This window comes from Scomber scombrus, chromosome 7 (genome assembly GCF_963691925.1).
Source record: "Scomber scombrus chromosome 7, fScoSco1.1, whole genome shotgun sequence".
Taxonomy (NCBI): domain Eukaryota; kingdom Metazoa; phylum Chordata; class Actinopteri; order Scombriformes; family Scombridae; genus Scomber; species Scomber scombrus.
In genome coordinates, this window is record NC_084976.1 from 17,808,083 (window position 1) to 17,834,373 (window position 26,291).

The window sequence follows — 26,291 nt, forward strand, 5'->3', positions numbered from 1 at the left end:
TGGCTAAAGGCTAGGCATGGTCACCTATTTAGACACCAGTAGAAAAGAGAACGAAAAAAAGTTAGTACTTAAGACTGGGCCAGCAAAGTTGGGCCCGTTCCTGACCGAAGTGCCTGATATGTCTAAAACAAGTGAGGCTGCCTCGGTTCATGAGTGTTACCTAAAACTGGCCACCTAGGATAGGATGTTTTGTTTTCTGGAGCACCATTAGAAAGTGGTAGGTTGAGTCTGAGATGTTGTCTGTGTCTGGTACAGTGACACACTGCAGCACGGTGGTGATGTAACACTGGAGAATGTAGGTCACTGGCTGATGACGACTACCGGTGGGCTTGTTGTGATGGTAATGATAACTGATTGGTCTGATTTGAACTCCCAACCCAGGGTTCCCTGAATGGTGCTGGAGGATCATCAGAGCTAAACGTGAATTCTCTCACCCAGCTGTAATTGCTCGATTAAAACTGCTCTCTGTTGTTATGCTGACCTCTATATGCACAACTGCTCCCGCCCTGATATATCATTACTGCCTAGTTCAAACAACAAGCCCAGATTATAGTCAGTTACCTGAGAGAAGAGTGTTGACACAGTCCCATGTGATATGAACAGGCCAAGTGTTATATTCTGGTACTGCTTCCTTTCTTATCTAAGGCCAGGCTTATCAAGATGCAGGTCAGCTCTCAGCTAACTACTGCACAGACAACATATTACATCTCATATTCTGCATAGTCCAACCTCAAGAGCAAACAACAGTCTGTTTACATTAACAGTCTCTCACAACCAAAAGTCCCACGCACAAAACAGTTTGCAGCGGTTTGACCTCGTTAGGAGGCAAGGCTACACCTACAGTCGTGCAGCAAGCTGGCTGGCTGGACTACACCTCAGTGCTGTTGAGGCACTGGTCATATTTACAATCTCTTGACCTTTACTCCCTCGAAAGAGAGCAAGGTTTGCACACACCTTGCCTAGACTACTTACACAAGGTTGTAAATTTGGCACCAATGTTTCAGTGACGCCAAATGAAAAAGCTGATTTTTCCACATGCTAACATTTGAGAACTTAACAGTGTCTTAAGTACAGTGCGCCAGCTTGTAGTGGGCGCTGGATGCATGGCAAAGGAACAGTCGCCTACACCAGTCTAGCACCACAGAGGGATTGTCTAGCAATTCTAGCTAGTCATCCATCTGGTCTTGGCCAAAAAGCACCATGGAGGAACCAGTCACACTCACGCACTGCCTGACAGGCTGGGATGATCTCCGGAAAGCTGTAAAGAAGTATGGCTGGAAAAGTCACACAAGACACCCAGTATTTGGACAATCAAAGCTGAATAAAAAAAACAGTCAGTCACACCCCTAAATAAGATTAGTCCAGAGAGGGAATCAGCACTTAAAAAAGGCAACAAAAAAAACCCAACATAAATTGACTTTTTAACACTAGAGAGGAAAAGTATAGGTACGAGCAGAGTTAACCCTCGTCCTGCCCGAGTATGCTTTAGTGCACAGAACACAGTGAAGGTCAGGTGACTGCAGAGGAGATGACCCTCTACATGAGGATAAATCCTGAGTCACCTACACACAGACAGTAAAAGGAACTGACTGTCACAAAGATAGCACACCTAATAATCAGTGATTAGTGGCCTGATGGCCAAGCAGCTGCACAGAGTGATATGTACAAGTGGAACCAGTACCATAATCTAATTCAGCCAGTCATTCCTGATAATGTCATATCAGCTTGACTGATGAAGATGGTAGCTGTTGTTGATAAAGTTGAGATCAGGACAAACAGGGCTGAGCTGACTCGCACAAGACAAACATACAGGATGAGGAGGGGGAGACAGGGGACCTGAAACAACCCTGATTCTTTGAGGCTGCTGAGCTCTGCATCGACAAAGACTGTCTAGTACAGAAAAAAATTTCGGCCAACGAAATAAACTCTAAAAACTGCACACAGTAATGGACTAGCCCAGTCTACTGTATCTTATCTACTCAGTATATACAATTACCAAATGGAGCAGCACCAGTTTTAAAAGATAAGACAAGGAAAAAAGAACTTTACATCTTTTTCTGTCTGCAGCTGCCGCCTGTTGCTATGGCAACAGACATTAAAAGAGATGCCTGCGGAGGATATATACACCGAGAAGTCCCGAAAACTGTAGAAATCTTCAGACAAAGAGATAACTGCTTGGTCAAAAATCACATGGCAGCAGTTACTTGCCGCATCAGACGCTGAACATCAGAGCTTTTTCTCATCTAACAGGAAGAAAAAACTAGACTCCTAGAAAGATCAATAGGTTTCAGGAAATGATCAAAGTTTGACCGGCGTCGCGCCAGCCATAAAACCCAATCAATGTTGACATCCCATGTCGGCTGCATGCACTGACTCCAACTAGGGCATTTAAAACTGTATGTCTGATATTATTTAAAAGAACAACAATCACTTTTCTAATAACAGTAGAAATAACACTACCAACTACTAACTGACTAACTAACTACACTGACCACTAAAACACCGTTGTTTAAAAAACTTGCATAAAAACAACCTGAATATTCTGTGCAGCAGCTAACAAAGATAATGATTGTATAACATCCTGCAGAATAGATCCTATGCTCATAGAGAATAGATAATCATAAGTCACAAAGAGTCTATATTTCCAAAAAAGAAAAAAAAAGTATTTTGAACTGTCCTGTATAAAGTGAGTCTAATCAATTTCCCAAAGAGTTTTTAATGAATGGCAAAACATTAATAGTTCCTTTTTTTGGTTTAAAAAGCATACAGTTGATAATCCATGGTGATTCATCTAAAGCTGGGCTCCATATTCACATGAGAACCATATTAATGTTTAAACAGCCACAGACTGTCCGGTCATCCGTCCTCTCCTTCCTCTTTCTGGCTCTCCGTCCGTCCACTCCCTGAAAAACGTGCTTCTCCTCTGAGCTGCTCTTCCGCTCGATTAATTCACAAAGTCACTGCCGGCAGCTCCTCTCCATCTATCCTCTCCTCTGTTTGGCTTCCTCATCTCCTTTACTCTTCTCTTCCCTCCTCTGTCTCTCTCTCTCTCTCAGCAGATGGTGAAATGGCAGAGCTGCCAGGATGGACAATGGCACTTCTTCATTGTGCTCCTCTTCTCCCCTCACGTCTGTCTCTCATTCCCACTTTCCTTCCACCTCTGTGTGAGGGACGAGCACGCTGTCTGTCCTCCCCTCCTCCCAGTCTGGGTGGGTGATGCTGCCTCCCATTTTCTCTCTTACCGTCTCTCTGCCTCACACACACACACACACACACACACACACACACACACACACACACACACACACACACACACACACACACACACACACACACACACACACACACACACACACACACACACACACACACACACACGCGCGGCTGTTGCCTCGCTGCCCTCCCCACCTCTTTTTCTCCCATCCTACCTCCTTCCTGTTTCCTCCCCTTCCCCCCACCTCCTCTCTGCAGCTTCAGTTTAGCAGTGTACATGTGTATGCACAGCAAGATGCTGCGCTCCTGCACATTAATGCACACACTCCAAGGGGAGATGGAGATGTGGAATAAGGGAGGAAAAGGGGGGGTGAGTGGGGAGGGGGGGTTTGTCCATGTTAGCAATTTAAGGCTCCTCCCTTATTCATGTTTGGTAACCTGAGAAACAGAGTGAAAGAGGGAGAGAGAGAAAGGGAGAGGGTGGCGACTATTCACCCTCTCTTGATGCCTGTGCAGTGTGACATGAGGTCACTCTATATAACCTTGATGAAAGTGGACAGATTTTAAAAAAAAGAGAGAAAAATCAACCGTTTTTCACATAATAAATCTTCTGTTTGTTATTACATGGCTAGAGCTATTCTAGGGGGAAAGGACAGGTTACTATCAGGCAAGCACCATAACAAGTGATTCTATAACGGCAGACAGAAAGCAGAGATCCCAAAGATTGTTCCCGACATTTAAGTGCATCTAAAGAGAAGGCAGTGTTGTGGAAAGCAGAGGAAAGCATGCATAGAGGTACACAGGAACCGACAGAGTGGAAAGCAAGGAGTTCTCACATGACACCCCAACATATTGTCCCTGCAGTACAACGTTTGACCACTACACTGTGATCATGTCGGCTAGTCTAGTGCCCTTAGGGATGTGAAGGATGAAAATCAGAGAAACTGCATTCAGGATGATAGCCGTCACCTTACACCACACAGCGATTTGATTGCTTAAGAAGGCGCCCTCCACCTGAAGCCCAAATCATGCCTATAACCAGTCAAACACCTGACACACTGTGGCTTGGGGTTGACAGGAGGATGATCTTGTGTGTTTTCCTTTTACCACCATGAATTTATATTAAAAAGACTACTGTTCATACTCAGTAGGCAGTGTTTAAGTACACATACCTAATTGAATGCAGTATAATATAACAGCCTTCTGTAATGAGGCTCACAATGTTCAGTTTTTTAACATAATTCAATACAATTTATCAGCACCACAAACTAGAGCCTCCAAAATGAATAAAGTTGAGTCAGCACCTCTCTAAACGTGTATTGCAGGGCAGGACTGCATTCGTTTTAGCCTAGGTGTACCTAATACACTGGCAACTGAGTGCAGTTAACCATAACTCACTCAAACCACAATGAATTTACATACACAGGTACTGCATAATTAATCATGCATGACCTCAGTTCCCAGTTTCAGACGATTGTGGAACACTGATACACCAGCTATATTGAAACTTTTTGAATGCTGCCACAGAGAACCTTTAAATGAGACCACCAAAAATACAGTAAAAATATTTTGTTTTTCAAATGACTGTACGGGCTGAAACTATGTGATGTATCATACAGCATTGTTCCTTATGAGACTGCGCTTGGCTCACAGTCTGATGAATAATGCCCCAGTTTTCTGCTGCTGAGAAAACCAAACTTAATGGTTCAAGCAAAGCTCCACTTTTTCATTTCAAAGTGTAAAACTTTAATAAACTGTAATACATTTTTTTGAATTAAGTTCAATTGTAATAAATTGAAAATAAAAATGTAGGGCACATCTTAGGAATTTCATGATACATTTAAAATGAATCAAACCATGATTTTTGTACTAAAAACTATGTTTTTTAACAATATCTGGAAAAATCATTTTTAGCATTTTTGCTTTAATCATGCAGCCCTAAATTTACACAAACCTCTCAGTAATGTTTAAATGTCACTGTAGAAACTGATTTACAGTACATATGAGATATGAGAGTTTTGACCTTTCTTTTTAGTATTACATTGTTTGAAAAAGCGACCCCATTGCCACTGTGTTGCAGTGTGTTTTTGATTCAGTGATTATATCATTTGAATGTCTTACCACATATTCCATTGGCCAACACAGGCTGCCTGTGAGTCTGTAGCCCTAAAAACACCAAAGTGCACATCAGCACACAATACACACACGTGCGAAATTAAAAAAAAAAAAAAAAATCAAGGAGCCAATCACAGCATGCTCCAATGCCGCCCTTGCAGCTTCTTGACTCCCAGCATGCATTGCTCCCTGGATCAGCTGTGAAGAGGGTCATGGGACCTTCCTTGATATAAATGGCCCAGTTGATCAAGCACACAGAGACACAACATTGACATTAGACAGAGATAGAGGGAGACTGAGAAAGCAACAGAGAGTCAGAGTAAGAAAGAGCAACAGTGAGAAGAGAAAAGCAATAATCCAGTGTGCATGTTGAAACACACGCTTTGGAATGAAAGGAATTAACTGAAAGGACCGCATGTGTAGGATGTTTGTGTCTCGGCTTGCCCAATGCGAGTTTGTTTCTAAGCATGCCATGGATGGAATAAAACTGTGTGGAAGCTGCTGCTCAGTATTTATTAGATGAAACAGTCAGACGGACCGAGACAGGGCTCTGGATCTAATGCATACGCTGCAGGGCCACATCTGCTGTCTGCTCTTATACTGCACATGTGTGTGTGTGTGTGTGTGTCTGTGTGTGTTTGTGTATGTGTAATTTGATTTGACCTGCCTCACTCACACTAGGCCAAAAAACGAGCGTGGATGATTAAACGGGCCTAGTGACGTCTAAACCCTGTCTAACATCAGTTCACATTATGGAGACAAGTAAGACAGTGATAAAGATGACGAGCTCAGGGAACAGTGGGAGGGAGCGTGACTGACAAGGCAAAGCCTCACTGATTGGAAAAGATGTGCAAACACACACGTACACGTGGACAACCGAATGGCAATTAAATTTTCAAAAATTAGGGTGAGAGTGAACATTAGATTAGCCAGGCATTCGGCAGGAGGCCTTTCTGCCTGTTTCATAGCTCACCACGCACACAGCAAACATGTGAGCTGGCTATTTTGGGTTTCGCCAACCCCCTCCACCAACCCCCTCTAACCACACTCCTTCCATCATTACCCTCCTTCTGTCACTCTCTGCCTCAACTTCCCCCTAGCTTTAACTGTCATATTTGTCATAACCACATTACCTCTTCACCTAAGTTCCCAGTCTGTCTAAAGTGTTTATGGAAAAAATGGTTTATATTGCTTAAAATAAGGCATCCGTAAAGTGTTGCTTTGACAAAGATACCAAAAACTCAGGTACTGCACTGACACCAAATTCAAACATATTCCTAGTCTACTTAACCAGAATTATTGTTAACAAGTTGAGGTGAACATTAACTCAAGACCTGTTCCTGTATGAGGAGACTGCTGCATGAGGAAACAGCTGTAAAAATTAATTGGTAAGAGACTGAGGTATTTCCAAGTCCCTGGTCTGCAAACGCATTTAAATCCAAGCTATAGTTGATTCAATACTTTTTTTACTGTACAACCATACTACTATTACTATTTAGGTTGTGTTATCTGATCATTTTGTTTGAGCAAAAAAGTTTCGCAGTCAAGGTTTTCTCAGCTGCTCAAATGAAAACATTGATTTTTTCCACTTTCACAAACTTTCATTTGTGTCCAATTATAACTAGAGCATTATAATAAAGCGCCCCCCCTCATATTGAAAGTGTTGCGATGCTCTTCATCTGCCAAGCAGTTACATTTTTCATTGTCTTAGGTGTGATAATGATCTTATTGGTAATGTATTATTCTCAGCAATCACTACTCAGAACAATCTAGAGCTTTAAACGAGTGATAACAACTCAACCAGGGAACCAACTAGGAAATGAGAATTAAGCCTGCTCCAGACCAGTCATTAACCTGAGCCTAGTGACCCTGCTTGGCAGAGCACTTCAATCTCACGCCCAGACACATTACCAAGAAGGGTGGAGGAGTCTGCATAAGGAGGTGACTTGCGAACATGCAATCTCAGCTATTTGCATAAAGAGAGAAGAGAGGCCATGATAAAACCCGTTCTCAAAATATACATTGCACAACAGATTCATAGTGATGCACATGTGGACGGCAATTCAATACGGCCGATATCAATCAAAGTTTGAGTTAAGTTCTGTTTATGTACATAACACAAGCTGCTTTAATGTCTCATTTTACACATTACACGGCAAAAGATTTTAATCAAATTGTGGTTCACACATTGTGTAGTGAGCATTGAGTATGTTGCAGCGGTGCAGGAGGAAACACAGCTGACGCTCAGTCCTATTTTGCAGAGGTAGAGACGGACAACCACATGCTATGACCTCAAAAACAAACTCCTATACTTTGTTACCAGAACACACACACACACACTAGATAGAAACACACAAACTAACAAACCCCAACACCGAAACGCAGATATATATACACACATCAGACACAAAAGACCCAGACAAACATCCTCACATTGAGAGAAAAGCACACAAAATTGCATTATAGCTTGTTGATGTGGGGATCAACCGTCTTAACATGTTTACAGCAGCTTAGCACCTCACCACTGTGTTTTATCAATGGCAAAGTTTCAAGTAGCACAAGACTAATTCGAGGCTAATATCAGCGCTAGCATTCACTGCTTACAAAAATCAAAGCTTATTTCTGGAGTGACTGTGTGTATGTCTGCATGCACAAGCACGCACAGCTGTCAAAGTGAAGCTGTAACAATCACAGGTGTCACGCTGGCCCGTCAGTCATGACTGAAGCTTTCACTGCTGATTGATATGGTTTGAGCAGAATTGGACAGATCCAATTTTAATCGAGCGGATTTTGGATTGTGCCAATGCTGTGATAGAGTGCCTGAGATGCTCCGCTTTGACTGACAGATTATGTCCTGGACTGTCCCTCTGTTTGTGTTGTTTTTGCCCTTGTTTGAGTGTGTGAGAGTGTGTGTATTTGTGTGTGTGTGTGTGTGTGTGTGTGTGTGTGTGTGTGTGTGTGTGTGTGTGTGTGTGTGTGTGTGTGTGTGTGTGTGTGTGTGTGTGTGTGTGTGTGTGTGTGTGTGTGTAGGTGCACTCGCGTCTTGTCTGACTGGCTCCTGACATATGTCTGAATCTAGGCTACCATTTTTTGGATCCGTTGTTGATTGGACCTTCTCCTCCCCTTCCATTTTATCAGTGGAGATAGCCATATAATATCATGTCAGGGGCTGCTGGGCTGAGCGGTGTGGCTGACCCTGATAAGAGCACCGAGCCCACTGCTTTCAGTCGCCTCAATCATCCCTCATACCCTTGAGTCTGTGTCCATAATAGTCTGTCTGTCCTTCACTCCTTCATGGTGAACTTTCACTCTGCCACAGTGACCCTGTTTCAACACATCTCGGGTGTGTTTTGCTGATAGGTCTCCATGGATACGCTTGACACAGAAGAAATAGTGGACCATAACCGCAAGTTTACTGTGTGACTGAACAGATTTGAGCATGCACGCTGTGATAGGCTCTATAAGGCTTATCTCACTGACAACTCACTACAACTTGGAGTGATTCAGCTCAACTCTTGGGACTACCAGGACTATTTCGGTACAGATTTTTTCCTTAAAAACTCAATTCATGGCTGCAACTTGGGATATCAATCTTCCAATTATTTTATTAATGAATCTATATTTTGTTCTGTTAATAATAAGGCAAGGCAACAGTGTCCATCACAATTCTTTTAGAGTTTTTTTAGTAAGCTCTACAGCTCACAAAGATGTTCAGGTTAATATCATATAAGACAAAATACTCATTGTGGAGAAGATGGGACCAGTAAACATTTGCCATTTTTGGATGAAAAAAGTGCCTCAAACAATTAATTGATTATCAAATATTATAAGTATATTACTATTATAAGTAGTAGCAGATTAATTTTCTGTGGATCAACTAAATGATTAATCAACTAATGATTTCAGCTCTAACTCAGTTTGAGAGTATTGCTGCCTCTAATACAGAATATAACCAAAAGGCATTTTAGTGACCTTTTATGTATTCATTTGCTGAAAAGTCTCAAGCTTGGGGCCACTCAGTTGACTTTTTATCATTGCCTATTTTAAACTAAGCTACAGTGATTCGCAGCGACTGTAATTCTTAAATGTGGCTTTACTGGCAGCCACTGAAACTTAAGCCTCAAATAACGAAAGTCCTTTGACAGAGCGAGGGCGAATACAAGTTAATTATTTAACTAATGTGTGATTATGAGCAACACTGTTACAGTAACTCGGCAGGCTACACTGTACCGTCCAAATGTAGCCCAATAACACAAGCTTACGGTTGTACAAAAGGCAGAACAATCTTTCCCCACGGCCACCACGAAGAGTGTGAGTGAAACATTTCCTCAAAGTTTTCATAAGTGCAACAACTGTGGTTCACACTGACGCACAGCACGCAGAAGTCCAAAAAAAGTGTGGTCAACTTTGACGAGCAAACTTACCAGCTCTCTTCCTCCCTTTCCGTCGAGTTGCTCCTCCTGCCCACCAAGCTGTTACTACACAAACTTCAACCTAAATTTCATCTAACAGGGCTAAGGGTCGATAGTTATTTTTTTCCGCCCGGCGCCTTACAGTTTTGGTTAACTTCATAAAGAGATGTGTCTAAACTTCTTCTTTCCTCTCCCCTTTCCTTCCCTTCCTCCTCCCCCTGCCTCCCCCCCCTCCACGGTCACGACAGAAGCCACTTCCGCGAACAAATGGCAACGTCATCTGGCCGCGGATGTGTGTGTTTGTGTGTGTGTGTGTGTGTGTGTGTGTGTGTGTGTGTGTGTGTGTGTGTGTGTGTGTGTGTGTGTGTGTGTGTGTGTTTGGCCCTGTTTTGCACCTGGCCTATTCAATGCGGATTACGCAAATGTTGAAATCCCAGATTGCAAGCCAAAAACATTAGCAATGAATTTACCTTAAATAAATACCATATGCAAACAAGTGAAGTGTTGTTTTTCTTCTTAGCTTCCACAAAACCATGTATTTGGAAAAATACAGGCAGATAAATAAAAATAAATTACTTCTGTAGGCTGTTATCATCAACTTTAAGGCCTGAAGTATTATTGGATATACTGTACCGATAAACTACAGGACTTTAAATTGTTAAAATACTGGGCTATTTGGAAAATACACAGAAGTATATGACTGTTGTACTTCACTGTGTTTCAAACTGTGACTTTCTTGTAATAGTCACTGTGATGACTTTAGTAAAAATACCAATACAGCAATATATAAATACTCCATTACAAGTAAATGTCTGCATGAAAGATCCTACATAAGTAAAAGTACATAAGTGTTGGCTGCAAAATGTACTATATTAGAATAAAAGGAAAGCAATGTAATCTCCCTGCTGAAGCCATAACCTAAAAATACCATCAACAGGTAAACATGCCCTTGAGCAAGGCACTTGACTCAACCCAAACAACTCCAGTTAAGCTTGCTCACATGCACCCAGGATGGATGCATAATAGGCCTTTTTCACAGCACACATTTTGACATGTCACAGTTAATAATGAGCTTAATGACAAATATATTAATATTCATGATAAATCAAAATTATGAGATAATACAGTTATTAAAATTATGAGATACTAAGTCAAAATTCTCATTTTTTTTAACATCAACATCATTAGGCTAGACAGTAGCGATTTGAAATGACCTCATAATTACCACTATCTCTGTTTCGACTTGAATATAAAAAAAACTGACTTATCTAAATATTTTGTTTTGCAATGAGTATATTTTATCAAATTATTTTCTAACCTTTCCATCAGTTTTTTTCCCTTTCCTGATGAAAACATCCATACCACCTTCATATACATATCTGCACTACTGTATGATAACTACTTTATGGCGAATTGTAGAAAATGGGTGGCTCATTCAGTCACAGACTTATTCCACCATAGGGCAAGCCAGAGTGTTTCAGGCACTCGATTGTGCCCACTGCCATCAGACTGTACCCCAAGAACTATGGATAAACCAGCTGTGAAGGCCCACCAGCACCATTATCTCCATCCCACCTCACACACTCCTTCATCCTTGAGCGCTCTTGACTCGACTATTGCACACAATCTGACTCTGGCACACGGACTACAATACATAGAAATATAGCTTGCATGTGTAGATAACACCACTACATGTTTTGTATTCACTACTTCACATATAGCCTATTACATATACATATAGCTACACCTACCAAAACCATTACTTCTGAACATATTTTGCATCCACCGGGCATGTTTGTATTGTAATATTTAATAATAATTAAAATCTTTTCTTATCTTAATATTATTGAAGAAGAAAGAAAACCTTAAATACCATCAAATTATTATATTAACTCTTAATTAACACTTATGTTTTGATGTTTTGACAGCTACAGTAAATATTACATGATTCCTTCAATTGACTGGTACAACCTCAGAAAGTCTGGGATGATAAATACAATCCTCAGAGCTTGATTTATTCTAAAATAAAATTCATATTAAAATCAAAAATGTGTTCTCAAGCTAATAAAATACTGAGCAACATGAACAATTCACCTTCCACTTTGGTTCAATATCATGCAGTTGCACAGCTTTAACGCCTGACGCGGTTGTGTTGCATATATGTCACTTTGCGCCACCTACAGGCTAGAAAAGTAACATTTTACAGTCAGGGTGTGTTCATCAGCTCCTCCAGCCAGCAGAGACAGACAAGTTACACTTATATGTGTATGATACGAGCAGAAGAAGAAGTAGTTCCTTGGCACCATCCATGCTTGGCACATCCATGCTTTTCACAGTGGAGAAGGTGCAAAGGGCAAACTGACAAAAAGATGAGCTGTCAGTACTATCTATTTAGGTAATTCCCACTGTGATTACTTTTTCTAAACGACTGAGAATAAATGCTAGTTGGGGACACGTTGGGGGGATGTTTGCATTTTATAAGAAGGAACACAAACAAATCAATTTCATATAAAGATTTTTTTTGTTTTGAAGGTAATATGAAGTAAAAGGTATTTTTTTTATATTTTACAGTTCATTAGGAACATTGCACATTCATAAGAAGAGATATGCAGACTCCTGTAACTTTATATACCCATAGTATGGACAGTTTTGTGTTTACATACTGTTAATGTACATGTGTTCTCTAGAATGAAAAAAAAGAAACATTTCAAAACTTCTTCCTTGGTAATCCTGAAACATCAGGGCCATCATCCTCTTTTTTTCTCTGCATCGTGAAACGGTCTCATTTATTTTGGTGTTGTTATTTGTTACTATACTAAACGACTGTGGCAAGAGGTGTTTAAGTTTGTTAATGCTACATTTATATATGATTTTGCTTTATTGTATAAACCTTAGACTGTATCTATATACTATTTTCTATGCATGTACTGCTTGGGTTTTTAAGTTACAACAGAAACATTGGGATAGAAGTGTACTACATCACCAATCTTATAATTATCTTAGCTAAGTTTCTTAGCTATATCTCATATAAATGTAAGTTTGCCAACACTGTTATCAGTTTTTCATAAAGAATGCTAGCAGTACCTACAGACCATTAAATCATGTCTAATAAGAAGGCTGTATAATGAGTGTATTGTTACTGTCTTTGTCTAACTCTATTCTGTAGTTTTATGTATTCATCTAGGCAATCAGTAGGTATTTATTTATTAGGGAAACTTCTGTCATCTTTAAAATCTCTTCTTAAGAAGATTTTTCTTAACTCTTGGTATTTGTTGTGTTATTATAATTATTGCATATTGTTTGCTTGGGATCTTTTACTTGCATTATCGGTTTTTATTGTAACTTTGTTTTGAAAAGTGTTGTGATGATGATGATGTTATGATGATGATTATTATTATTTTACTTTAATTCGGATTGATTCTTGGCATTTTGTTCTCAAGAATATACCTCATGTTCATTCATACTCAATAAAGTTAAACAAAAAAAAAAAAACCTCTCTTAACTTCCTCACTAGAACGCTTGTCGGATAAAGTCCCGCCTCCTTGAACCTGATAGGCTCTCGCGTCTCTCGGGAAAACACTTTCTCATTTGTGATTGGAAGGAGGACGTCAAATCTTTTGAATGACATGTAGCCACAAACTGTAGGAAGATACGTAACAGGAGCATATGCGTCAGAAGTAAACTGTGTCGGCGAGTGTGGTTACCAAATATAAAAACGATATACGGTATTGTATATTTCTTTACAATAAGTAATTGTCAACGCCAGCCCAGAGAAAGCGGCAGCGTACAGAGCACAAGCTCCTATGTAGTGGTACGTTACATGAATGCTAGCCCTCGCTTAATGCTAGTAATGCCCCCACGATTGGTTAAGTAACGTAGCAAGGAGACTTGAGAGTTGTCACAGAGGTACATGGCCATTTGATTCATATTTTGGCTTTCATTTTTGTCTATTGTCATTTTTGTGACGTTCACATAAAACAGACAGCTGCAGCTTCCTGTGTGTGATGTAGATTGAACGTCACTGTCTTTACTTTTTCCTCTTTTGACCGCTAAAACTGTGACTCGGCTGGTCTGCTCTTTGGCACATTGCACAGTTATCTGGGTCTGTTTCTCTCTCAACAGTGGATTTAAATGTCTGTTCTCTCCCCTCAAGCACATATTTACTTGTATGTTAGATATACTTGAATGCAGATAGTACAAATGTAATTAAGCTGTCTCAAAATCGTCTCTGTTATCCTTTGGGTCATTCAAGGAGAGAGACAGAAAGTATTTAGGTTCAATGAACTTATAAACCCTCCACTCTTGCTGTGTTTCAAGTCTGTTCTAGTTAATGGCTTGACTATCGAATATGAAAGTGTATCAGTGTCATTGCTGTATATATGCCCACTGTGTCAACCATGTATTTAAAGTAACTTACAGTATGGTTTATACTATGAATATTTCCTGGTCAGTATGTTGTGCATTTCATTCTCTTCAATTTAAACAATTAATTACATTTATAGCTCTTCTTCATTTCAAATATATTTTACATGTTTTATTGTAAATTTCCATTTTACTTTATTTATGATTACTCAACTTGTGTGCATTTTTGATTGTAGTGCTCCACAACACTTAATAAATTATAATCAAGGTCAATATCTTAAATACAAATTACTTTAACTACTTAATGACACCAAGCACTATCAGTTAACATATTCTAGGAAACAATTGACTCTGTGAACCTATGGACAAGTTGCTCACAGGTCCCCTTTTCCCCCTTTTTTCCTCTCTTTTTCTAGTCTGCTTCTCGTGCACAGTTCTCCCTGGAAGGAGACCAGTTGTTATGAAGGTGAAGAGGATCTGAGCTGTAATGAAGTATTTGGGATACTCTATATGGATTCTTCATGTTGATGTAAGATTAAAATATCTTTTCGTATCCTCATATGAATATTTGGTAATTGTTAAAGCCACACGAATAATATAGATAACAACTTAGCACATTGCACCAGGTTTTAGCAAGTTGCTATTTTTCACCTGTAGTCCCTGGTCAGGTAGGTGAAACAATAAATTACATCAATGACAGAAACAAATTTGATTTGTTGTTGACTACTGATACTGATATTTGCAGTTCAAAGATGTCCAAATGTACATTTTAGAGCAAAAGATACTTGAAGGAAGGGCAGTTGGTTAATGAACAGCATTGCATATTTCTCTTGTCTTCTAGGCTGGGCTTTCCTAAACTGAGTAGAGCAGTGGTGCGTGTGAGGAGACTGGTAGCTCAACTCAGCACAGCAACCATGTCCACAAATCCGTCCTCTGCAGCCAATGGGGATACTACCACTGCAGCTATTCTCATCATTGGAGATGAGATACTCAAGGTGAACTACAGTATATTGATATTTTTGTTAGCTGTATTTGTGTGATTGACAGTATCCCACTGAGAATGCTTGAAAGTTTATGGATTTGAGAAAATCCAACTAACCCCCTTTCTTCTGGTAAATATTTGGCCTTGAAAGTATTTGATTTTATTAACATACAGTACAACATGACACACTAATTCATCTGTATGTCTCAGCTCTGTGGACCATTATCCATTCTAGGATCCACACTTCATATCCTGAAGAAAACCCTTTTATGTATATTTGATGTGGCAACAATACTTATAAAAATAATAATCAAAAAAAATGAGTAAAACAAGTTGACCATCATTTCTTGACTTGACATGATCATGATTTAAACATGAGGCCTTTGATTTTGCCCATTGACATGTCTTGCCCCCAAAAAATGCTCATTGTGAGTCATCGAATTTCATCGAGCAGGACCTTGAAGACATTGCTAAGTCCTTGAATGTGCTGTTGACGTCAGGGTTGGGAATGCAGAATCAAAACTAACTTAGCATCTCTTTTTTTACCCTCTGTCTCTCAGGGTCACACAGTGGATACCAACAGTGCCTTTCTGACACGAGCCCTAAGGAAGCTTGGAGTGTCTGTGCAGCGTATAACAGTGATCCCAGATGTACAGGAGGTAATTGCAAAAGAAGTAGCCCTCCTTTCATCTCAATATACTCACCTCATCACCTCAGGGGGCATAGGACCCACCCATGATGACGTTACCTTCGAGAGCATAGCCATGGCGTTCCAAGAGGATGTGTATCCCAACCCTGAGCTCGTCCGACTGGTAGAAGAATTCTTCGGGGCGATGGACAAAAACAATGCTGCCATGAAGCTGGCAATGGTGCCTCGATCAGCCAAACTCAATTATGGAACTGACCCTCAGACTGGACAGCCCCTCCGCTACCCACTGGTGAGTGAACTCAGGATGGAGTCCGGTTAGTTTTCAATCATCAAATGCCACGGATCATGTTGTCATAGAACACTAAATTAGATCAAATTTTACCTAAGCTTTGATGGATCATGACCCTCCACTAACTGTGACTGAGTGACTGCTCCTTTTATTAAAACTGATGTCCCTCATGTCCACTGTGCTGTGTATCACCATTATAGGCTGCCTTTTCGGGGGCGATGTCTAAAAATGTTTAGCTGACATAAATTTCTGTTAGATGTTCACTCAAAGTCACAGTGGTGTATCTTGGCTTGTGTTAGAAGACGGCTTGCAACAGCAACTGCTAACCATTAACTCTAGGGATAAAAAAACTTCTCACAGTGGCTAAAATGATGACATTGAACATTTACAGAAAAAGCTGTGAAAGGCATATGCACTTGTAAATATATGAGAACATTACACATTGATATTTCTCCTTAATTAACACAACACTACATAGTGCAGTTAGTATGTGCAGTACCGTACTTAATGATTGTGTTTATACACTGTTGTTCATAAGTCTACTAGATGAGTCTGTCATTGAGTGGAATAAGTTAGTTACATGCTCATGTGCATTAACCAAAGGTTGATACATTAATGTATCTGAAGTAAAACATTACTTGTATTATATCACATTCATAGTTTACGACATGAGAGGGGCCGTGCCTTGATAAATTGACATTTTTAGATCAGATAGAAAACTTATGGCCTTTTAAATAAAATGTATAAGTACCTATAGTATATTAAAGGCTTAAAAAGTGTGTAGTGATTAATGATTAATAAAGTGCATTCAGAAAGTGTTCAGACCCCTGCACTTTTTCACATTTTTTTAATGTTGCAGCCTTATACTACAATTGCTTTTCCCCCTCATCAGTCTACACTCAGTATCCCATAATGACAAAGCAAAAACAAGAATTTAGACATTTCTGCAAAATTATTAAAAAGGAAAAACTGAAATTGACATAACTATTCAGACTCCTTTACTCAGAACTTAGTTGAGGCACTTTTGGCAACGATAACAGCCCTAAGTCTTCTCGGGTATGACGTGACAAGCTTTACACACTAGGATTTGGGGATTTTCTGCCTTTCTTCTCTGCAGATCCTCTCAAGCTTTGTCAGGTTGGATGGGGACCAGTGGTGGACAGCCATTTGAAGGTCCCTCCAAAGATATTCGATTGGGTTCAAATCAGATCTCTGGCTGGGCCACTTCTATCACTCCTATGTTGTCTTGGCTGTGTTTAGGGTCAGTTCTGTTGGAAGGGAACCTTCAGTGAAGCAGACATTTTGTGTAGCCTTCCACAGATCTGTGCATCAACATAATCCTGTCTCTGAGCTCTGCAGGCAGTTCCTTTGACCTCATGGGTTAGTTTTTACTCTGATAAGCATTGTCAGCTTTGAGACCTGACAGATGTGTGCCTTTTCACATCATGTCCAATCAATTGAATTTACCACAGATGTACTCCAATCAAGGGTTAGAAACATCTCAAAGAGAAGAGTATATATAATCAAAAGAAATGGGAAGCACCTGATTTAAATTTCAGTGTCAAGGCAAAGGCTCTTAGTACTCATGTCAATGTGATATTTCAGTTTTTACTTTTTTAATACATTTGCAAACATTTCTGAAATTCAGCTTTTGCTTTGACATTATCTGGTATTGAGTGTAGATTGATGAGGGAAAATATATTTAAATGATTTCAGCATAAAGCTGCAACATAACTAAATGTTTAAAAAAGGAGAGGTCTAAATATTTTCTGAATGCACTGTATGTAGTGAATAATATTCAAGTTAGCCTGTTCATTACCTCAAAATGATTAGAAGTATTGGTTGTTGCACCATTACATAAAAATGCATTGCACGTTCAGTTTCATGAACATGCTGACTGTCTGAACCATATATCTTCTAAGACATGTCTTTCCTTTTCTCCCAGGTCAGTGTGCGCAACGTTTATGTCTTTCCTGGGATCCCGTCTTTGATGGAGAGAGCCTTCAATGGGTTGGAGCATCTCTTTGCAGGCTCAGGGACCACTTTTCACACTCGTGAGGTGAGAACCATGATAATACGTATCATTTATAAAAACTGTGTTTTCATTCTACAAGCGGGCTAACCAAAGATTGTATTGTTCTAGGTGTTTGTGGATGCAGATGAAGCAGAAATCGCTCCTGTACTGACCAAATTGCAGGCTGGTTGGGGCAAGAGGGTGGCCCTTGGCTCTTACCCTGACTGGCTGAGCAACTACCACAGAGTCAGGCTGGTCCTGGACTCAGACAGCCAGAATGAAGTGGACAAAGCCCGGGCACAGCTGGTACAAGAGCTGCCCAAGGGTAGCGTGGTGCCCTTAGTCACTGACCCGGTGTCCATTGCCACTGCTGAGGTGTACACACTGGCCAACAGCGGTGAGGGGGAGATTTAGGATAGAGGGTGGTGGGAGATGATAGTTAAACTGTGTCAGCTTAATATGAAGTGAATATTGTAGAGAACTCTTACACTTTACACAAGCATTGGGACCGATAAAGCAAGAAAAGAAATTGAAGTAATTAAAACTGTCAAATCACAGTAGATGATTAAAAAAAGAATATAACTGGCATGAGACTGAGCAGAGAATAATATAAGCATCATAATGAAGATAAGATGAAGGATAAGCAGATATTTCTATTCTGAATTTGACATAAATGAAGGATCATTTATGTTACACCTTAAAAAGCTGAATACATTCCTTGCAAAATTTCATTTTCCCCCACAGGCACGCCGTTGGGTGAGAAAGTTATGTCTGCACTGAAAACGATAGAGGCTGCGCTGGATCAGTATTCGATGGAGGAAGTCTGTGTCGGCTTCAACGGAGGCAAGGACTGTACAGCTCTGCTCCATCTCTACTATGCGGCACTGAAACGGTAACGGGAGGGGTGACGACAATTAGAACATTAAAGTGTAGGAATGATTCAATGAGGACAAAACAAAGAGATGAAGAGACAGAGTTGACAGGGAGATTCAAATTAAAAACATAATGATGCCATTTCAGCACAGTGGGGAATATGGTGAACCAAGTGGAGATTAAAATGATTTGGAGAGCAGCAACTACTCTGAGAAAAATCCTGGACAAGAGAGACTGTTAGTTTTTCTTCACCTGCATTAAACAGATTATGGTCAGACAGTGATAAGCATAAATATCTAATCTTTTTCTATCTTACTGTTATTTATTCTTTTTTTAACATCCCATCTCTCTCTGCTGCCACTCCCAGACGCTATTCAGATGGAAAAGACAAGGTGAAAGCTCTTTATATCCGTATCATCTCTCCATTCCCCGAAATGGAGAGATTCCTCCAGGATACTATAAAAAGGTGAGTCATCAGTCTGTACTTAGAGAACACATTTTTGTTTTTTTGTGCACTTATGTAGTACTTATCCAAAGTAAATCTTTGTTTTTGAAAAAGTACACCAGTGTCTTGGTATTTTTCTTGTATTTTCACATTGTTTTACTCCCCTCTCTGTCCTAACCCTCTCCATATTATGACTCACTATCTGGCAATACTCTCCCACAGATATGACCTGGAACTGTTTTCAGTGGAGGGCAGCATTCGGCAGGCGCTGAGCGAGGTGCAGGAGAGGAAGCCGGAGCTGAGAGCCGTCCTAATGGGGACCAGGAGGAGTGACCCCTACTCTCATACACTCACACCCATGTGTCATACTGACCCCGGCTGGCCAGACTACATGAGAGTCAACCCATTACTAGTGAGACTCACACACCCACACTTGTCTCAGTATTTCTTTCCTGTTGTATTTTGTGTTGTCTTTGGTGCTACAAAGGCATTGTGTTACCTTTTTACTTACAGCAAGATTTTTAAGGTTGACTTTACTTAATTTTATCTTAAGAACACCTGCAGAAAGTAATTATAAAATAAAACCCAAGCAGTTCTTCGGTTTCCCACATTTAAAAAAAAAAAAATTACAGTGTGTATTATGTTGCAGGAGAAACTGCTTTATGACTGGTAAAACAAATCTGTTTTCACTGCTGTAGCCAGGCAATTTTCCCTTGTTACACCTAATGTTATTTATCATGTTGACTGAAGTTTCAGAGTGCAGATCCACAGGGTGTGAACAAAATATCACAGCACGACCACAGTTTAATGCAGTCCAATAGCCCTGCAGTAATACTACAACTGTGAAGCTTTAAATTATAATATTTCGTACTTTAAATTTTTTCCCTCACACATGCAGTTTCTTACGACTCGGTGTCCATCATGTGTAGTTCACAACTTTTGCTTCCATCTGCTTAGTAAAAAATAGGAGTGCATAAATGGTGAAACATTGAAATGTGTGTGAAATGAACAGTTGACCTCAATTCGAGATAATTTATGTAGCCCTTCATCACAGAAGTGCATCTCAAAGGACTTTAGAGAGAATGATTTCAGCCGGATTGAACTAATCATGAATCAATCGCAGACTAATTAAATCTGACATCTTCCAACACAGGACTGGACGTATCACGACATCTGGTCGTTCTTGAGGACGTTATATGTGCCGTACTGTATTCTCTATGATAAAGGGTAAGAACACGTCCGTGCACTTTCTATTTGCTGTATCCTTCTTTTTTCCTGCAACAGCTGCAGTGCAGAATTCTTGGCCTTAAACTTCTGTGTCGACCGGCAGGTACACCTCACTGGGCAGTATGGACAACACTTGTCGAAACACCTCCCTCCAGACAGTTGACGGGAGGGGAGTGACACGATACAAGCCAGCCTACCTCCTGGAGAATGAAGAAGAGGAGCGTAACTCCCGGGACTGATAATTGTCTCAATTCACACAGTGTCACCTGTTGCTGATGGAGCCAAATTCTCACATCTTCAGATCAGATCCTAAACATCATGTGGTAAACACAAGGCGGACATTTATTTTTTCCAGTCTTCTTGTGAAAATTTGCAAAAGAGTGGACACATCTGAATGCAGAATGAGATTGTAAAGTGTGTGTGTGTATGTGTGCGCGCGTGTGCATACGTGTGTTACTAGTATACATGTGAGTCTAAAGTAATGGCCCTCTGTGCTGTTGAATAAAACATCAATCTGTGTCATCTTTTTGTATCGTCATGTTACTATTTTCAGAAGCGTCTCATACAGGCCTGCACAGCTCACAATACAGCTCATGATTTATCTTATTCATGAATCCATTTGTCTTCTTTCTAAATCCAATAAGAGCAAGCTGTCTGGAAAGAGAGCCTCTATCAAAATGTATTAGTAAATAATGTGAAAAGGTTTTCTGCCAAGGTGAGAAAATCAGCTTTTAGAAACTGAGTGTACAGCAGCATGGACAAACTACTGAAGGTCAACCAGCAGGCTCATATTGATTCATCTGTTTGACACTGAATATCCATAATTGCAGACTGCAGCGCTGAGCATCTCTCCAGCCCCACGTCACTAGCAAACCTCCACCCTGATGTTGTAGTTCTCTTTGCGGACCTCACGGGCGCGTTGTTCTCACGTTTTCCATTTAGCACCGGTGATTACAATAAATTACCTTCTCTGCTTCCAGACATGATTGAATCCAGGCTCATCGATCCGCGCTCTCTCTCCCCCCGCCTGGAGATTAGTCAACGCCGCGCAGCGAGGATCGATACCGGCCGATCTAATAAAGCGGGTCGCTTACGAGGCCACCGCGGGGCTGCACACACCGTTACACCAGCAATTACCACCTCCAGCCCGACTCCCTCCACCTCCCCCTCTCTCATTCCCCTCTAACTTATCTGTCCGGGGCTTCACGGCTTACTTGATTTATTAATAATAACAGTAATAGAAGAGGCAATGAACAGAGGCTTCATAATCAGAGCAAAATGTGTTCGGGTGGTGCGATAAACACACCGGGACATTGTCTGGAATGACGATATTTGGGTGGAAAACAATTGTGTTACTACAGACTTACAGTGTGTCTGAGGTAGGCTGTATGCGCCTCAAACTTTGTCCTGCTTTAAAAGATCTTTAATGGACGCATTTCAGATTTTTAAATGGTTGATAAATGAACAAAAGTCATTGTGTTGCAATTTATAGTTAATTTCTTGTGAGTGTATTGGAACTCCACAGTTGCTAAAATAAAGTGTCTATCCACCTACAATATAGTAGCCTATGCATGACTTTTCTAGCTATCCTTAGGTTTTCTATGTGAATAGGCTACATTGCTCATTGATGAAAAGTACATATCAAGTGCTGTAGTCTATAAAACAATTTTGACTTAGTTGCACTTCACTATTTCCTGTTTATAGTTGTGCTCCATTTGTAGATATTCAAGTTTCGAGCTTATTTATTTATATAGCACTTAAAAAAGCAAACACATGTACATGTACATATGTGCATAACAGATTTGAAAATAGAAAGCTATTGTGCTTTTTAATCCACCACATTTATCTGACCGCTAATCAGCTTGGGTTAATTTCCAGATGATGATTTTTACTCACAAAAAGAGATGTGCTTATACCATAAATACATTCTAGAGGGACATTAAGACATTGTTAAATAATATACCAGTGGTTCCCGAAGTTTTTGTGATACAAAAAATGCAATGTCTATTTGATGCCCTTTGTCACATTTCAGGTGAGTTGTAAGCAGTTACACCAAAAACTGATTTTCCCATCTGAACTTCACAGATGGTTTCATTAAAGTTCCAAAGAGGTCAAGTTCTCCAATATTTCAAAGATTATGAAAAATGTATACAATTTTGTGTTACAGATGTTTTTTGTTTTTTTCCAACTTCATTAATCGTCTCATGACCCCCAAGATTAAACTAACTAATAATATAGTAAAGTAGTTAAAACTATCAAAACCACAATAAGCTACAACAGTAAACTTGTACTTACATACTGATGTGTCAGTGTTAATAATCTAATAATGTACACATACCAGTCACAGAGACAATTTTTCTGCAGAAAGAGTACTTTAATTGAAGTTTCACTTTTAATACTTTTATCCTTTACTTAACTACGGTTTTGAATGCAGGACTTTTACTTGTAGTGGAGTATTTCTAGTCTTATAATGGTATGTACTTTAGTAAATTACCTGAATACTTCCCCCACCACTACATCTGCTGACACTACAGGGATATCAGAGATATTGATTTGGATATTGATATATATGGTATTTTTTCCCCAAAATTAGTTGTTTCCATTGTCTTACACAGTTTCACCTTTGTCCTCTCTCAGTTGTCACTCCATCACTCTCACTTGCCAGTTTCATCACTCATACTTGTGTCTGTTTTTGGTTTGCCTGCTGTATCACTGTTTAGTCATAACACCATTTCCTTCCTGTCTCTGCCTTCCCTGTGTACGATAACGCTGGGTTTTTGTTTTTTTCAGTTCTTCTCATGAATTTCAAAATTATGTTTTGATTCTGACTTGGAAGAGTGAGTCATGAAACATTACCTATCAAAGTCTGCACTGACACAGTGGGGAGGATATTTTCACTGACTTAAAGTATCTGGACTAAAATTAGTTGTATTTTTGTGGTCCTCAACTGCACATTTTTAATATCTTATACTTTTGTTTATTTCACACTGTTCTGCTTTTGAAACAGGTTTTGTTTGACATCTACAAAACTGCAAATAGTGATCTGATAAAACAAATAGTGTCATCTGAGACAAAGTGGACCAAATAGGAATTAAATGTGTCTAATTTTTCCCCTCTGGTGCATATTTAAACCAAATTGCCTTTTGGTTCACCTGGTGGAAACATGATCACAGCAGTCACTTAAGGTGATGTAAGGATAAAAAGAAGTGAGCTGTGTTTTAGGCCCATAATTCCTTGCTGCTCTCTCAACACACCCCAGTGCTTCTCTTCAAATCTCCCAGGTGAGACTCTAACTTACAATAGACAGAGCTAACGGCATGTGTGATATGGACTCAGCGTGACTTAAGATCACTGTTACACACTTAGCGTGACTTTGTGCAAAAACATGTGACAGGCTTTGATATCAGAGTGAACTATCCATTTCAGATGCTCAGATGCGGTGACTGTGATTCTTCTCTCTAAAGGAATACGTTCCTAATCCAATTCCTCAGCAGTTCCTGTAGTGTAAAACAAGACTTGAAGCAACATGAGACAGCAATTCAGGCGATGTCCTGTGAGGGATGCTTAACACAGAGGATGAATAGACACTCTGTTGTCAGAAAGCATCAGGAGAGAAGACCTTTGAGTCTATGCAAATTACCAACCCATCTGCATGTAAAGCCAACCAACCAGAACACGGGAAATAGGATGTTCAGTATCAAAGTGTCACACATTAAAAGTGGATGAAAGTAAGAGAGAAAGAAAAAAGGAGAAGGAGTGGGAGGGAGGGAGAATGAGGAAGGAGGCTGCTTTGCTTGCTGCCATGTGAAGTGTGACTGACTTAGCTCATTTGTGTCTGGTTGTGGCGTGCTGAAATAAAAGGCGGTCTCATAATCCTAAGTTTGTTACAGCCCGCAGTCCAGTACGCAGGACCAAGACCCCCCGCTCGTTTTGGCACACACGGGATGCATTCAGAAATGCCTTTCACACACTGGGCTTGCTTTAATGTAAAGGGCCAATGTCTGTGAAGCTTCAACCACCATGCTGAAAACTGATGAGAAAATTCAGCTCAGCTCAGCTCAACTCATCTGGAGCTCGTTTGCACTCAACAGCCATAACTTAAACATGGTGCAGGGTGTTAGAAAGATAAGAGATGTTTGACACTAGAAAGGCTCAGCCAATGTCAACTGATTCCTGTTCTTAAAGATTATGAATGGATTTTAAACATTCAGAAAGTGACCTCTGTGACTTTTTCTGACACTTTTATTTTATGTACAAATCAATGCAAAATATTCAAAATCAGGCATATAAATAATATTTTTGTCTGTGTTTACCTCCTTTATATTACAATTTGTTCATCTTTTCTGTGTTAAAAGTTAGTTTTTGCAGTGTTTTCTTAAAGTGTCGATTTCACCAGTGAAACAAATTGGAAGTGAATGGATGTGAATCAGAAGTGTCATATTAGGCTATCATACACTCATCAATTGGCAAGTGCTCTTGCTTGAGAAAAACACCAAACCAGCTAATGTGTGTTTTTTACCTCCACTGTCATAATCTGGTCCATCCACATTCATCACCATTTGTGTGACACTCTGGAAGTACCTGCTTTGTGAGCACACAGCGGAAATAATTACACTGTTGTGTTGGCCACCTGACACGTGTAAAGATTATGAAAAGTGTGTGTGACATGTAGACCTGGTTAGATTTATTTAGAATGAAAAAAGCTTTGCCCTGACTATTATTCATAATAACCCGCAAATTAAATAGCACACCAATTCATTAAGGCCACAAAATGATTCAATGATAATCCTCAGGGGCTTTTATAACTCTAAGTCTCACAAACATACAATAAAAATACATCAAGTTACTTTCTACAGCTTTACAACTTTAGGGTTTGTGATGTATCTGTATCTGTACATGGACTTACAAGCCTCCATCATATCACTACTCAATGTATATAGATTATACAAGGCAATATATTCGTCGGTGGCACAGCTACCACTGTTACAGTCTGTGTATGTATGAGATCTTTTGGAGTATAGTGTTAGTTCTAACTATTGGTCATCTGTGAGGGTGTTTGAAGATACTTCCTACAGTACTTTTTCACTGGGGAAACAAGTGAAGTGAAACCTCCCAGAATAAATAGGGGGGATATTCTTGAACTGAATTTTGAACAATCTAAAGGCGTTTAAGTAGAGGGTCTGCTTGTTATAACCCACCACACAGATTTAACATCTTAAGTCAGTTTTTTACTCTTGACTGCATAAAGGATCAAATATTCACCCTGGGAAACATATACTGTATCTGATTATAAAGTATTGGAAAAGTGAACGCAATATCTGCAAGAGATGTCAAGTGAAATTTTGCTGATTGTCGGAGACTTAAACTTTAGGAGCTCTTTTACAGGACTTTATAAAATGACACTGAGACGTTACCTTGAGGAGCAGATGCACTCAATAATGCTGCTTAAAGTTATCTGGGTGAAGTGACACCCAACAGAAAAACTCTTTTCCTCTTCACAGAGCTACTGATCTTTCATGCTAGACGATGCAATGTTTTATTTTCAGAGCTGTGAGGTTGAGAGGTCATGCAATTTCAAATCTGATGCAAGGGCAATCCTGTCTGGAGGGTGGCAGATGTGGCCTCAGTTATGGATGGAGTTGACTATTTAAGATTAGTGAGCTGGAAAGATTAACAGAAATAAAGTTTAAGCAGCTATGAAATCTCCACC

The 26,291-nt window shown here is 39.9% G+C and overlaps 3 protein-coding genes across 5 annotated transcripts in view; 2 read left to right on the forward strand and 1 right to left on the reverse strand.

Annotated features, from left to right (window-relative positions):
* Positions 1–1,677, reverse strand: part of shc1 (SHC (Src homology 2 domain containing) transforming protein 1) — a gene marked incomplete in the record, with an annotated part of 12,868 nt that extends 11,191 nt beyond the window's left edge. The window contains 1 exon segment of the mRNA XM_062423390.1: positions 1–1,677.
* slc50a1 (solute carrier family 50 member 1) overlaps positions 1–26,291 on the forward strand; it is a 390,175-nt gene that overhangs the window by 186,847 nt on the left and 177,037 nt on the right. The window lies entirely within an intron of this gene.
* flad1 (flavin adenine dinucleotide synthetase 1) lies at positions 13,385–21,094 on the forward strand. Of its 3 annotated transcripts, none has more exons than XM_062422447.1 (11): positions 13,385–13,465; positions 14,519–14,631; positions 14,944–15,097; positions 15,645–16,022; positions 17,968–18,081; positions 18,166–18,433; positions 18,781–18,928; positions 19,277–19,375; positions 19,577–19,766; positions 20,508–20,581; positions 20,685–21,094. In XM_062422447.1, the coding sequence occupies exons 2-11, from the start codon at positions 14,624–14,626 to the stop codon at positions 20,818–20,820; spliced, it is 1,569 nt and encodes a 522-aa protein (XP_062278431.1). In that variant the 5' UTR covers positions 13,385–13,465; positions 14,519–14,623; the 3' UTR covers positions 20,821–21,094. The 3 variants fall into 3 exon arrangements, with proteins under 3 accessions (XP_062278431.1, XP_062278433.1, XP_062278432.1); XM_062422449.1 differs by having other exon boundaries at positions 13,417–13,646; XM_062422448.1 differs by having other exon boundaries at positions 13,421–13,551.